General features: G+C 40.3%; 3 protein-coding genes across 6 annotated transcripts in view; 1 reads left to right on the top strand and 2 right to left on the bottom strand.

Moving 5' to 3' along the window:
• Positions 1–13,346, bottom strand: part of gps2 (G protein pathway suppressor 2) — an 831,114-nt gene that overhangs the window by 688,352 nt on the left and 129,416 nt on the right. The gene's annotated exons all lie outside the window — the stretch shown is intronic.
• LOC119409283 (N-acyl-aromatic-L-amino acid amidohydrolase (carboxylate-forming) B-like) lies at positions 3,540–7,477 on the top strand. Its single transcript, XM_037676149.1, has 6 exons — positions 3,540–3,797; positions 3,863–4,058; positions 4,757–4,850; positions 5,194–5,301; positions 5,425–5,537; positions 7,107–7,477. The coding sequence occupies exons 1-6, from the start codon at positions 3,550–3,552 to the stop codon at positions 7,344–7,346; spliced, it is 999 nt and encodes a 332-aa protein (XP_037532077.1). The 5' UTR covers positions 3,540–3,549; the 3' UTR covers positions 7,347–7,477.
• Positions 10,245–13,346, bottom strand: part of LOC119409319 (claudin domain-containing protein 1-like) — an 8,452-nt gene continuing 5,350 nt past the window's right edge. The window contains exons 2-4 of the mRNA XM_037676198.1: positions 13,114–13,221; positions 12,892–13,029; positions 10,245–10,851 (exon numbers count right to left, since the gene is read on the bottom strand). Of these exons, the coding sequence (XP_037532126.1) occupies positions 10,631–10,851; positions 12,892–13,029; positions 13,114–13,221 (467 nt within the window). The 3' untranslated portion in view covers positions 10,245–10,630. The remainder of the gene's footprint in view (positions 10,852–12,891; positions 13,030–13,113; positions 13,222–13,346) is intronic.

Below are 13,346 nucleotides of genomic sequence, written 5' to 3'. Positions count from 1 at the left end.
GGGGGGGGGGCATAGTACTGGAAATAAGCCTCACCGTAAGTGTGGGTTCTGACTATTGGGACTGTTAGTAGTCCAGTGCCAGAGGACCTTAGGGTCTGTGGGGGTTCATAAGGTAATAGCAGCTCTGCAAGATAAGATGGTGCGAGACCATTGAGACATTTAAAAACCACTAAGAGAATCTTAAAATCAATCCTGAGGCGCACAGGGAGCCAATGCAATGATTTTTAAAACCAGTGTAATATGAGCCTGCCTTCTGGTCTTGGTGAGCAAACGAGCAGCAGTTTTGTAACAGCTGAAGGCTGGATACATTTTTCTTAGGGAGACCAGGAAGCAGTGCGTTACAGTCGTCTAAACAGCTAGAAATAAAAGCGTGCAACAAAGTCTCAGCATTGGTGAGAGAGAGAGAAGAGGGCGGACTCTGGCTATTTTTTTTAGATGATAAAATCCTGTTTTGACTACGGTATTTATATAGTGCCAAGTCACAACAGAAGCCATCTCAGGGTACTGAACAGATAAATATTCATATATAAAAGTAACTTAACATTATTTATCTGAGGAGCAGACTGTTTTGAGTTTAGCTTCCATCACAGACTCTCATCTTGAGCAAGCATGAAGGCGACAGTGGAAAGGGAAAAACTCCCTCATGAAGAAGAAACCTTTAGCAGAACTAGGTTCAGGACAAGCGGCCATCTGCTTCGACCAGCTGGGTTTGAGAGGAACAGGAAGGAGGAATAGATACACAATGGCAGGTCGAGAATCACATGTTAAGATAGAAATAATATCAAATGAAAACTATTCAATTTTAACACTTCATTTAAAGAAATTAGGTCAATTTGTCCTCCAGTAGTTTAAGTCTATAGCAGCATAACAATCCGGCCCTAACTATAGGATTTATCAAAAAGGAAAGTCTTAAGCCCAGTCTTAAAACTGGACAATGTGTCAGTCTCACGGATGGAAACTGGAAGTTGGTTCCACAAGAGAAGAGCCTGATAAATGAAAGATCCTCCCATTCTGATGTTGGAAACGATAGAAACCACAAGTAAGCCTTCTGAAAGTGAAGTGCTCTGTTAGGAAAATATGGGACAATAACATTTCTAATATACGATGGAGCTAGGTTGTTGAGGGCTTTGTAGGTTAGAAGTAAGATTTTGAATTCAATTCTGGATTTGACAGGGAGCCAATGGAGAGAAGCTAAAACTGGAGATATGATCTCTCCCAGTAACTCCAGTTAAGACTCTGGCAGCAGCATTTTGGATCAACTGAAGACTTTTTAAAGAAGTCCTTGCTTTTTCCATGTATCTGAAGGAATAAAACGGAACTTGGATCTTGCCAAATAGTGATTGTCTTCTAATAAATGGAGTGTTTTATAAATGCTTAGTCATGCTTTACAGAGTGCTTACAAACTCATCAGTGACAACATGTAAAGCATTAATCATTTATAAATGGGCCTTTTTTTTGTATTTAAATCAAGTTTTTGCTGTAAATCAGCTGCTTCTCTCATTCATCAGATGAGTTTCTTCCTTCGTACTCATTATCCCATGCACCTCTTTTGCTGTGTCATCCCAGCAGATTTGTTTTGAGCCACTCTTTTTTTTTTGTTGTTTTTAAAGCAACCTGGAACCTACCATCCCTTTGCTTTGTGCACAGAGGATACGGCGAGTCAGGGATGCACTCAGAGTTCAGCTAACCTCCCAGCTGCATCACTCTGGACCCACCCTACCTGGGGATGCAGACTCAGAGTGATGGGTAGGAGACGCTGAGTGTTCAGAACGCGCAGCTGCAGCTTAGTAACAGGAGCAAGGATGGAAATGCTGAATCAGTGAAACTACTCGAAAGCCCGGGAGAGGGTGGAAGAGGGTGAACGGCCGGGAGAGTAGAAGTAACAACCAGGGTAAGTTGTGAAAGGTGACTCATTTTAATTTAATTTACTTCGAGCTTTTTCTGCTGGACTTCCTCTCGGCGCTGATTTAGTTTAGTTTGAAACCTGAACTTCTACCGGAGATGAAAGATGAGACTGGGCGTCTGTTCCGTGCTGCAGTTGTGACATCAGCATACTAAATGAAGGAAGTGGAGCAAATGATGAATATTATATGAACAGCTTCATTCGGCGGCGATGCTCAGCAAATCTAAAAACTTGGAATTAAGAGAAAGTTGGGACTTTGTGTTAAATGTACATGAAAATGCACGTTTCTCAGACCCATGTTTTATTCACAGTGGAACACGTCTTAACCCTCCTGCTGTCCTTGGATCAAACGGGGACATTTTGATCTGAGAACAGCAGGAGGGTTACACTCAGAAATTGCTGCATTTCTTGGAAAAAAAAAAAAGTAATTTTGAATTTTATGGTCGCAACACTTTTCAAAGTCAGACCAGGGTCCTGTTTACAACAGTTAAGCTTGGTATCTCTCCCCGCCTTATATATATATATAAAAAAAATATATATATATATATAAACAATACCTTTTATATCGGTGAGTTATTTTGATGGAATGTCCGGTACTTTATCGCTAATATCGGCCGATACATGCCGATAATATTGTGCGTCCCTAGTTCTACATTGAGGGTGCTTTTCCACATGTGTAGGCTGCCCATGTCAGAGGCGGTAATGCACCCCCATACCATCAGAGAGGCAGGCTTTTGAACTGTGCTCCAATAACAGAACAGATGCTCCCTCTCACTTGCGACCTGCCCCCGCCTCTCGCACAGTGACTGCTGGATATGAGCACCAGTGATCCGAAAAGGAAGAAGCAGGTAAAGATGATGGATGGATGGATGATCCCTCTCCTCTTTGTAAGGAGGACATGTCGTCTGTGGTTTCCCAAAAAAATAAAAAAATAAAATTCAATTTGTTGATTCAGTTTGTCTGACCAGAGAACATTTTCCACTTGGCTCCAGTCCAGTTTAAAGTAACTTTGGCCCAGAGAAGATGGCGGCATTTTCTGGATGGTATTCACATATGGCTGCTTCTTTGCATGATAGAGCTTTAACCAGCGGATGGTATGGGGAACCATTAACAGTGATTTGTAGAAGTGTTCCTGAGTCCACGCAGGGATGTCCAGAACAGCATCGGGCCTGAAGATCATGGGTGTCAAATTGATGTATATTATTCTAAAATTGATCCACTATCTTCAAACACAATTTTTCTTTAGACCATCTTTACTTCTGAGAGAGTCCGTCTCTAAAATGCTTTCTTTTCTTCTTATGGACGTGTTACCGATCAACCTCCGCTTCGTACCACCTTACAGAATTTTGCTGGACCAACTATTTAAAGGTGTGCCTGCTATAAAAATAAAAACTCTTAATTTTGTCCACAAAACATACATTTGCTTATTACGGTATGTTCCAAAGTTGAATATGTTTTTGGTGTATGAGATTTGCAAATAATTGCATTTTTTTTTTTTACATTTTACACACTGTTCTAACTTTGTCAGACTGTGCTTGTAAATACAGACAATGCACCCACTGATCTAAACTGTACAGTCTTATTTTTTTGTGTAAAATTGTTTTCTTGAACTCTTTCCGGCTGTGACTTCGGTTGCACCCAGTCAGATGGAGGTAGTCGAGCCGGTGTGTTTGCCAAGGTTGCCACGGGTCGTCCTGTGTGGCGGTACCCATGGCAACGAGCTGTCTGGAGTGTACTTGATTAGAGATCTGCTGAAGGAGGTGCAGCAGAAAGAAATGGAAGACGACGGACTTATGTCAGTCCTGATGGTGCTGTCCAACCCTTGGGCCATACAGCAGTGCCGCAGATACGTAGACACAGATCTGAACCGCTGCTTTTCCCATGCTACCCTCAGGTAAGGCAATGAGAGTAGGCGACGTTGCTCACAGTAACAAGTACTCATGACAAATTGTCTCCCAGTGGTCCCGTGTCAGACACAGCTCCCTATGAGATCATCTGGGCCCGAGAGCTGAATGCCATGCTGGGTCCAAAAGGCAGTCCAGGGGCAGTGGATCTTGTTTGTGATCTCCACAACACCACCGCCAACATGGGCCTGTGTTTCATTGCATATTCTGACAACGACTGGATCTGTCTTCACATATTCAAACACCTGCAGGTAAACAAAGTTGCCACACACAAGACTCACCCTGTGAAGAATTCTCTTAAACATCAAGTACAGGCCAAAAAAATAAAAGTATTTTGCTTATATATTATCTTGCATCCGCTCAAATATTTTAGACTTCAGGGGGGGAAAAAGTCTACTAGCATTCAGTTTTAGGGTTTTATGTGTCAAGACATAATAAATACAATAATGATAATAATAATCTGGTCTTTTACAGGTTCTAAAATTGTTCAAGACCAAACTCAAATGTGCAAAAACACAAATGGTGAAATCTGACCATGTCATTATTATTAGACTAAACAAAACCAAAATAGGGAAAAAAAGTTCCTTAACAAAGAAGCTAATTTATACCAATAAATCACAAAAAAGTTTATTATATATTATGACCTCTCTTACATTGAAGTGTTTTAAACAACGTCACAGGACACATTAAACTGGACATACTCCTTCAAACTCAGCACCGGTGTACCTCAAGGATGTGTACTCAGTCCTGTGCTCTTCTCTGCTGATGCATCACTTTACTGTCAAATTCATTTCTTGTTGTTTGCTGATGATTCAGCAGTGGTAGAATAATCAGTATTTTACACTAATTATACAATATAGTAACATACTGTTTAAAATATGTAGCAACTGCACATCTTTATTAGAATAAGTTTCTCATGTCCAGAGTTTAACTAATATTTTTCTTTTAGAGGCAGATGCCAGAAATGCCAATGAGATTCATCCATTTTGATGTTTCTAAGAAAGAATCTTATTCTCTTGATTCAGTTGGAAAACATGGCTTTGGTGAGTTTAAAATCTTTACACTAAAATCAGTGTTTCAGACGTATTTCAATACTAGATGGTAGCATGACGGCTTAGTGGTTAGCACTGTTGCCTTACAGCAAAAAGGTCCTGGGTTCTTTCTGTGTGGAGTTTGTATGTTCTTCCCGTGCATGCATGGGTTTTCTCTGGATACTCAGGTTTCTTCAGACCAATGCTTGTTAGTCTGCTTTCAGGCTCAGGCCTCCCTTGCAAAAGAGACCTGTGATCTCAGTGGGATCTGCCTCGTTAAATAAAAGTTAATATATAAATAAAAGTGATTATTGTGACAAATATACACTTTTCATTTAAAATCCTTCTTCTGCAGCTTTGGAGATTGGTCCCCAGCCACACGGTGTGGTGAGATCAAACATCTACACAGCAATGAAAGTAGGCGTGCAGCACATTCTGGATTGGATCCGCCACTTTAACTCGGGTACGTTTCATGTCGGCTCAGCAACTGAGCAGGTTTGCTTTGTAACTCAGAAATGTCCTGAAAGATTCCCATATTTTTAAAGTTTGAGTTCACCTCTGATGTTTGTTCTGTACCTACGATTAGGCGCTGTGTCTGAAGGAGGATATGTTGATGTGTTTACCATGGTTAAAAACATTGACTACCCGAGAGACAGCCAGACTCACAACATTACAGCTGCCATTCATCCTCACCTCCAGGTACGGCCCGACAAAGCCCTGTCACCTGAACGCTCAAACGATTCAACTTAGGAGCTACTGAGCATTATGTGAGTTAGAATGAACCTGGGTGTGGATGACTAACAAATGTTTAACAAGACAAGCATACCGCCTAATGATTAATAACCAACTGAAAACGTATTGCGCAGTCACAAACATCCCTTTCATCTTGGCAAGTGATTAATATTCATTGTGTGCTGCACACGTTCTGCTGTTTAAACATTTATGAGTCACTCTATGCATTGTAGCCATAAACTCTGTTGTTCATATCACAGGGTGGAGCCCTTTTGCTCAAAATGCTTCAAGCCACAGATCAAAATAAACCGACACCCATAGATAATTTTAATAGCTGTAATTATTATTGTTAATATAAAATTAAATTTTATATGAGCCCAGAAATTATCACTGACCTAAACCTTTACAGAGAAAACTATTGTTTTATTTTCTTCAATTTCAATGTATTTTTTTTTTAATTTTTTTCCCCACATCACATACCAAATAATGGTTAAAAAAAAAAACTTAACTGCAAATGATATCTGCAACAGTCAGTTTTGTTGTATGATAGTAACTGGAATGAGTATCACCTCAAAAACTACTAAGATCTCCAAGTACTTCCATTAACCTGGAATTAAAAATGTTGAAGGTTGGCCCTTAACAGAAAACATAGTAAGCAAAATATATTTTAGCATAATCTACCATAATCAACCAGATCTCATTGCTGTACCATGCAGTGAGAGGTCCCGCACTGTAAAAATAAATAAAGAACTGTCACCTGCACGTAAAAAGTTTAGCTCAGTTGTCAAGTTTTGTTATGAAATGCAATTTATTGCAATTTCTTGTTTTTATTTGACATCAATGCCAAAAAAACGTGAACAAACTAGCATGACAAGTGAATGTTTGCATGTGCTCGTTAATTTAGAAAAGGATTACAAAAACACCAACAAAGAAGAGAATGGTAGAAAAGTTCTACACCTGTTGTTCTCTAGAAGTTGTTGTTGTGACGCAGTGATGTCATCATAATGACATCAAATTCCCATAATTTCCATCAACTCAATTCAGTTCAGTTTATTTAAATAGCGCCAATTCACAACAGAAGTCATCTCAGGGCACTGAACAGAAACATTCATAAAGTTTTCATTTTAGGATATTTACAAAATTCACCAACTTCACATGACGTTTAAGGAAAATTTGGAAACCCTAATCCTGAGTACCGCCAGTGCCAGTTTGAGAACCTTGCCAGTATTTACCTGAGCGCAGTAAAACTACTGCTGAACATGTGTTTTCTTGCATTTTTGTGTCTCCAACAGTGGGATCCTTGTGAAATACTGGATTTAGCTTCCCCACTGTTTCACATGCAAAACCAAAAAGGTTCCTCGAGTGGTAAAATCTCAATTGTTGCCTTAACCATCCATTATCTTTACCACCTTCTTCCTTTTCGGGTCGCAGGGGTCACTGGTGCCCATATTCAGCCATAATTGTGCGAGGCAGGGTACACCCTGGACAGGTCTCCAGTCCCATCACATTGCCTTAACCCCCCTTTTTTTTTTTCAGGACCGAGACTTTTGCCTGCTCCACCCCGAAGACCCCCTATTCCGGACATTCTCAGGGGAAGACCTGACATATAAGGGCAACGAACCTCTTTATCCTTTCTTCATCAATGAATGTTCTTACTACGAGAAGGGCATCGCGCTCTCCCTGGCCAGAAAGAAGCGAGTGATGATTCCTCCAATCCGGGCGCGAACGGAGGAGAAACAGGCGAGCGAACGGCCTTGTGCATCAGAAGAGGATTGACGATGTTCCTCACATGAGACGAGTGCAAAATAAGTTTTGGTTTTTTAACAAAAGCTTTTATTGCATACATCTTCAAATGTACACATCAGCAACACGTTCACTGTAAAGTCACAAAACGTTACAATGCGTTCAGGGATAGAAGAGCTTTAATGTCTAAAATACAGCCAGAATCATTTCTGTCAGTCAACATGTAGTTTCTAAATATCCACTAATTTTATAAGAAGTGGTGCTAACTGAATAACACACACCATGGTTTACAATTAATAAGCTTCGTTTAAATACTGATGTTTACATTGTCCAAAAAAATAGCTTTACTACTTTCAAACGGCTACAATATTCAGGATATGATCAAAAATACTTTTAAGTGCAAAGCAATATTGGAGTTTTCATCATATGGCCTTTTTAAAGTACATTCATAATGCCAATAAGGGAAAAGAAAACCCATGAAATCCTGATGGTTTTTTTTTGTGTGTTGAAAATGACAAAAAGTAATTAAACTTTAACAATAATAATAAAAAATAAAAAAAACGTAAGAAATTAAATTCACATTTGCGGGATGGCTTGAGGTCAAAATCATACTGAACGTATGCATAAATAACAAAAAGGGTGTTTTCCACAAAATTGGTAAACATATGACAGAAGATACACAAGAAATAACAAAACTACAAACTAAGTAAACATGTAAACAAAACCACTTTCCCATTCTTCATAATTCCAAAGAATAAATACCAGTTAAATAAATAAAATGTTGTAAATACCGTAATTTCCGGACTATTGAGCGCACCTGAATATAAGCCACGCCCACTCAATTTAAAAAGAAAAAAGTGTAAATATATAGGCCGCGCTTGTCTATAAGCCGCAGGTTTCCATGTTGCAACATATTTACACAGAATTTAAAAAACAACAACTTTTAATTAAACATGTACCGTAACATACACAAATACGTACAGTAAATGTTTCAGAACAGTGTCTGTAACACGGCTGGTTAAAAAAAATAAAATACATTAATCCTGTTTAGTAATTTCATTGGTCAGGTTTTTTTAACCTTTACTTATACACGTAGTCTGAAGCCACGAGGACCCACGTGTATTGGGCAGCTATGCGAGCGCCCCGGTGTGATGACGCTAAACGTTTTGGCGACATGAAGCTCGTTAGCAGTAAAAAAAAAAAAAAAAAAAAAAAAAAAAAAACGCGAGGTTCAAAGCGTGTGAAAAAAGTAGAGGCTTATAGTCCGGAAATTACGGTATTTTTTGTTTTTGCAAAAATTTTCTTTAAGTCTCGCTTTATTTCTCACGGACCCACATCCTACTGAAAGCAGCTTCAGCGAGATGGTTCAAACAGCTGATAAAGTGGTCCATTTTAGCTGCAAACATTCTCTGAGTGTGTCAAGTATACAGAATTACTGATAAATGCTTGTGTGTGCTTGACTAAGGACAAAAAGCCATCCTTCAAGTATGATCAGAGGCGCAGCACGCTGACAAGCGTCGACAGTAAAATGTAGCGGAACAACCCGTGCACTCTAATTTGACAACTTTAGGAAACACTATGTACTGTCGGACAGCTTGGATCGCTACACGTATGCTGTGCCTGGTTACTGCTGGGAACACGAGCTACAGGGAACCTAAACGAGCAGAATAGCTGACCTAAGCTGAAACGTAGCCTCCTTTTACGTCATTTGAGTTTATACGTAGGAACAAGCCGAGGCACAAGTAATTCTCGTCTGAGCCGAACGTACTGCAGTGGTCAAAATTATGTCAGAGCACAATTTCTGCGCATCTTAAGAAATGAATGAAAGTATGTCCATTTTCTTCAGTAATGGTGTTTTAATAGTGATTTAGTGACTACAGCAGTAATTTCCATTTTTCTCGAAGCTTCCCGCCACTCTTCCACTGAGCGTTTTAAAGGTTTTGCGGAAGCAGTTTAGATTTTCTCAACTCACGACAGTCTACTTTTTATTCCTAACCAATATTTTGTGCTGTTTCCCATCTAATCATCTTATTTTGTCACTCCTTGATAAAATAAAGGCGTACTGTACCAGAAACAACTCCAATGGTAGCATCTCTGGCGCTATAGTCAGGGAGCGATATTCACAAGGGGGTCTCCAAAGTGTCTCAAAACATTGGCGGGTGTACTCCAGTAGACAAATTATAAATGTGGGGGCGGCTGCCAAGGAGGGTACAAAGCCAGCCGAGGCAGGTACGATGTGGGTGACAAAGCAATGCGCATGGCATAGAATACCATTTTGCAAGCTGTGTACGAGTATAACCCATGATTTGTACATTTTTTTTAATTGGTGGTTCTAAACACCAATGGAGTGCTGGCTACTAACACTCAGATTTAATGAGACTGCAACAGAAGATTTGTCCCAATTTATCAGTTGAGTCACCAGTTAGTCTCCAACAGTTGCAGCCCAGTGAGATACGATCGTATGGACAGGATGGCGCCTTCAAAGGTTTAGTTTTATCGTAACCAAAGAACTGGATTCCCTAAAAGTTGTACCTAATTTGATCGTATAACATTAATAAACTGTGACTTATTTACTCATTTTCTGTCAGTAATGTCTTTTGTTCTTGTCTTATAGATTTAAAATGTCTGAAAACAATACCAATAATTGTGGCAAGGTTAATGTTTTAAGGTATTTTCCTTAAAGACAAGATTCATAGAAGCATCGTTGAGGTAAAACACAACGCATAATGTGTGGGACATCTCCAAGTCTAAATCCTGGGGCCAGATGGTCACACAAACAATCACACTCTTGAGCTGCAATGCCGGCTTTACCCTTACATACATGGATCATACCTTACTGACCCAGAGGTAGGTTGGCTTCAACCCCCACCATCCCATAGCCTTTTGAGGAAAAGATGGGAAAATGGTCACTTGATGGGAAAAAGGTGCCCTGAAGTGTTTAGTGAACGGGTTTTATTTTGCTCTATGAAACTTTTTATTAATCTTCTGATAGATTTGAACTTAAATAATGTGGTTAAACAGTTGGCGTTGGTTTATTTGCAAATAGTCCTGATGATATTATAAACTCACACACTTTCCCTGTGCCTGACTAAGACTAAATGCTGGACTATCCACATTCCTCTGGTTAACTCTACAAATTAGGACCTCTAAAATTAAATCTACTAATGCAGCATACTTTAGGATCATTTACTGTACAATATATAGGATTTAGTTGAACAAATAAAAAATAAAGGGAAAAATGTCACAGCAACACATTTTGATGTCAGAATGGAGGTTGGACTTTGAAGAGACTTTCAGCTCCATAGCCAAATGCCCGGCTATGCCACTCGGTAGGCGGTCATGCGGTAGTAGTTCTGACTGTGGCTGCGCGCCGCCCACACCAGAAGCGCCGCTGCCATCATGTGCAGAGGTGAGGATATGAGAGCTAAATAAAGGGACCAGCCCAGAGAGCCGTCCACCTTGTCGGGCAGCATCGACACCCTGTGGAGCAGGTCCATCCCGGCGAGGTAGCAGCACACTGTGGCTAAGGTGCACAGACCTGCAAAACACAGGCCGACACTTTAACCCTTTGCTATAATGATTAGTGAAGTGTGTAACGTTATAAACCATTAACATTTTACATGTTGTAGATGGATCTTTGAATGACCTTTAGTTTGGAGAAAAACAATTCTGACCGAACTGACAAACTAACGGGTAGTTTGAACAAAGTCAAGAACACAGTGGTCTTAAAACTCTGGTAATTTACAAACACAATTAGCAGTAGCAGCTAGCTGTAGCACCTTGGAACAACACTTTCGGCTTATTTTAAATTAGGTTGTTTTCACGCCTGATAGTCCGGTAGACTCTGTTCGATTGGGAACCAAAATTCGGAACATTTGTTTATATTTTCAGCTGGTGTGGTTCACATTCACACTGCACTGAGTCAATCGAGCCAACCCATTCCCCCCCCCTCGCCTGTGGTGGCGCTACACCAAGAACTACTGAAGGAAACGACACAAAAACCTCTGAAGAAGGCACTTTTCTTCTTCTTCTTCTGGAATTAAAAACAAAAATGGAGTTGCGTCAAATTTTAGTGGTTTTAGGAGTTCTGTTTCGTCATTTTTCAACAATGGACTCAGCATGAGCAGAAGATGAGGCAAAAGACCCTAGAGAATGTTATTTTTCCACACAAGGCGGCTGAGACACCGCCGTATGAGGTAAGAAAAATGTACGTTTGTTTGCCCTGCGATGTAGTCCACTTCCTGCTTTTGGAGCGATCTCTGGTCCGCTTTCATTCACACTGCATTTGAACCGCACTAGAGTTCACTTCAACTGAACCAAGACCTAGGTTTTTAGGTGGACCAGAGTTCGCTTGCACATTCACACCTCCCCAAACAAACCAGACTTTCTAGGCAAATGGACTAGAGTTCAATTCAAGCGGATTAAACAGGGCTGGTGTGAACACACCCATAGATTAGCGATCGCAGAGCACCAATCTACCGTAGTCTTCACCCCGCTTGGATTAGCTAATTATTGAACTCTTCTTTCACTACGCTGAGGCCGTATAAAACCCCAACAACACTAAATAAATGTGGTCATTTATTGTAATGCGTAACCATAATTATAGTTTCCAAAGCAAAACTGAAAATCAATTTTCAACTTTACTCATAATGTGAACATGCTTAAACACGTCTCTTGGTAATTTATTTAAATGGTCTTCAGAGTGTTGGGACGTTCATGTTTTTTGGCTGCTGCCAGCATTTCATTTCATTCTGTGTGCTTTAGAACATTAAAATAATAAACACATTTGAAAACAACAATGTTCAGTCAGGTCATCTGGACGGTTTCTTTTGTTGTTAAGACGTTTCGTCCTTCATCCAAAGGACATCATCAGTCTGAAGAGCCACAACAAACTCAATCCCACAAGCAGCACACTCACATAGTGGGCCAACCAGTTTGGTGGGGATAAGTTGGTTTCTGGTTTCTGCCTTCTCCCCTGTCGATTCTTTTGAAGAAGCCATAGCCAAAGTGGTTCAAAACATCAAAGTTCATGCTCAATAATTCAGGTAGAAAATCCAATAAAGTTAAGTCAAGTCATCTGGATGGTTTCATTTTCTTGTTGAGACTTTGCATCCTTCATCCGTTTCATCTCAGTTTCAAAAAAATAATAATGATCTTCCTGATGACCTGACTTCACTTTGTTAGATTTTTTTAACCTGGATTATTGAGCATGAACTTTGATGAAATATTTGATGGCATTCTTCCTGTTTCTAATCCAAATTAGATGAAATACTCTGTAAAAAGCTGGTTGAAACGCATTCCCAGACCATGATCGTGCCACCACCATGTTTTACAGCTGGCTGAGCTGTATTGAAAATTAAAAGATATGCAGTCCACTTAAAAAAATAAAATAAAGTTGAGTTATTTGGAAGTAAAGTACAAAACTATGAGATGGCTCATTACCTTTTGTGCTGTACATGCCTAAATTTATCACGGAAACAAACAAGCAACTTAGTGGGAATTTAAAAGGCTTTCTTAATTGAAGTCCTAAGTGACTCACAGGTTGTTTACAGTAGTGATGCGGGGGAACAGGTCTTACCAGCCAAAAGGTGAAGAACTCCTATACAGAGAGCAGGGGTGAGGCTTCGACAGAGACAGGCGAAAAACCCTGTCAGGCCTGCCAACACAACCAGACCCAGAGACACCAGCGGCAGCAGAAACTGGCACCTCCATAGATCTTCACATACAGACAGAAAACATACAGAGCTGTTGGTAAAATGATGATAAACAGAACCGCAGCAGAGGAACTGGCTGAACGTACAGGTGCGCAGCATGTCCTCGCCGCTGTTGTGGTTCCCCGGTTCTTTGTACTTCGGAGTGAACTGCTCGGGCAGCGTGAAGTTTCGACACTCCACCTCCATCTTGGCATCTGAAAGAATCAACATCGTTTTAGTGTTTTGTCAAGTCCAACACAAAGCAATGCAAATTTAATGTAGACATTTTTTTTGAAGGGGGGGGGGTGGGGGGGGGGTCGGGGCGACGCAGGCCGCCGCT

This window comes from Nematolebias whitei, chromosome 1, assembly GCF_014905685.2.
Source record: "Nematolebias whitei isolate Nwh7 chromosome 1, NemWhi1, whole genome shotgun sequence".
Classification (NCBI taxonomy): domain Eukaryota; kingdom Metazoa; phylum Chordata; class Actinopteri; order Cyprinodontiformes; family Rivulidae; genus Nematolebias; species Nematolebias whitei.
This window is presented reverse-complemented; position numbering and strand designations above follow the sequence as displayed.

Coding starts and splice junctions, on each gene's coding strand:
- LOC119409283 (XM_037676149.1), top strand. CDS start 3,550: ATGGAGGTAGTCGAGCCGGTGTGTTTGCCAAGGTTGCCACGGGTCGTC. Junction 3,798..3,862: donor TTTTCCCATGCTACCCTCAG/GTAAGGCAATGA, acceptor ATTGTCTCCCAG/TGGTCCCGTGTCAGACACAG. Junction 4,851..5,193: donor AGTTGGAAAACATGGCTTTG/GTGAGTTTAAAA, acceptor CTTCTTCTGCAG/CTTTGGAGATTGGTCCCCAG.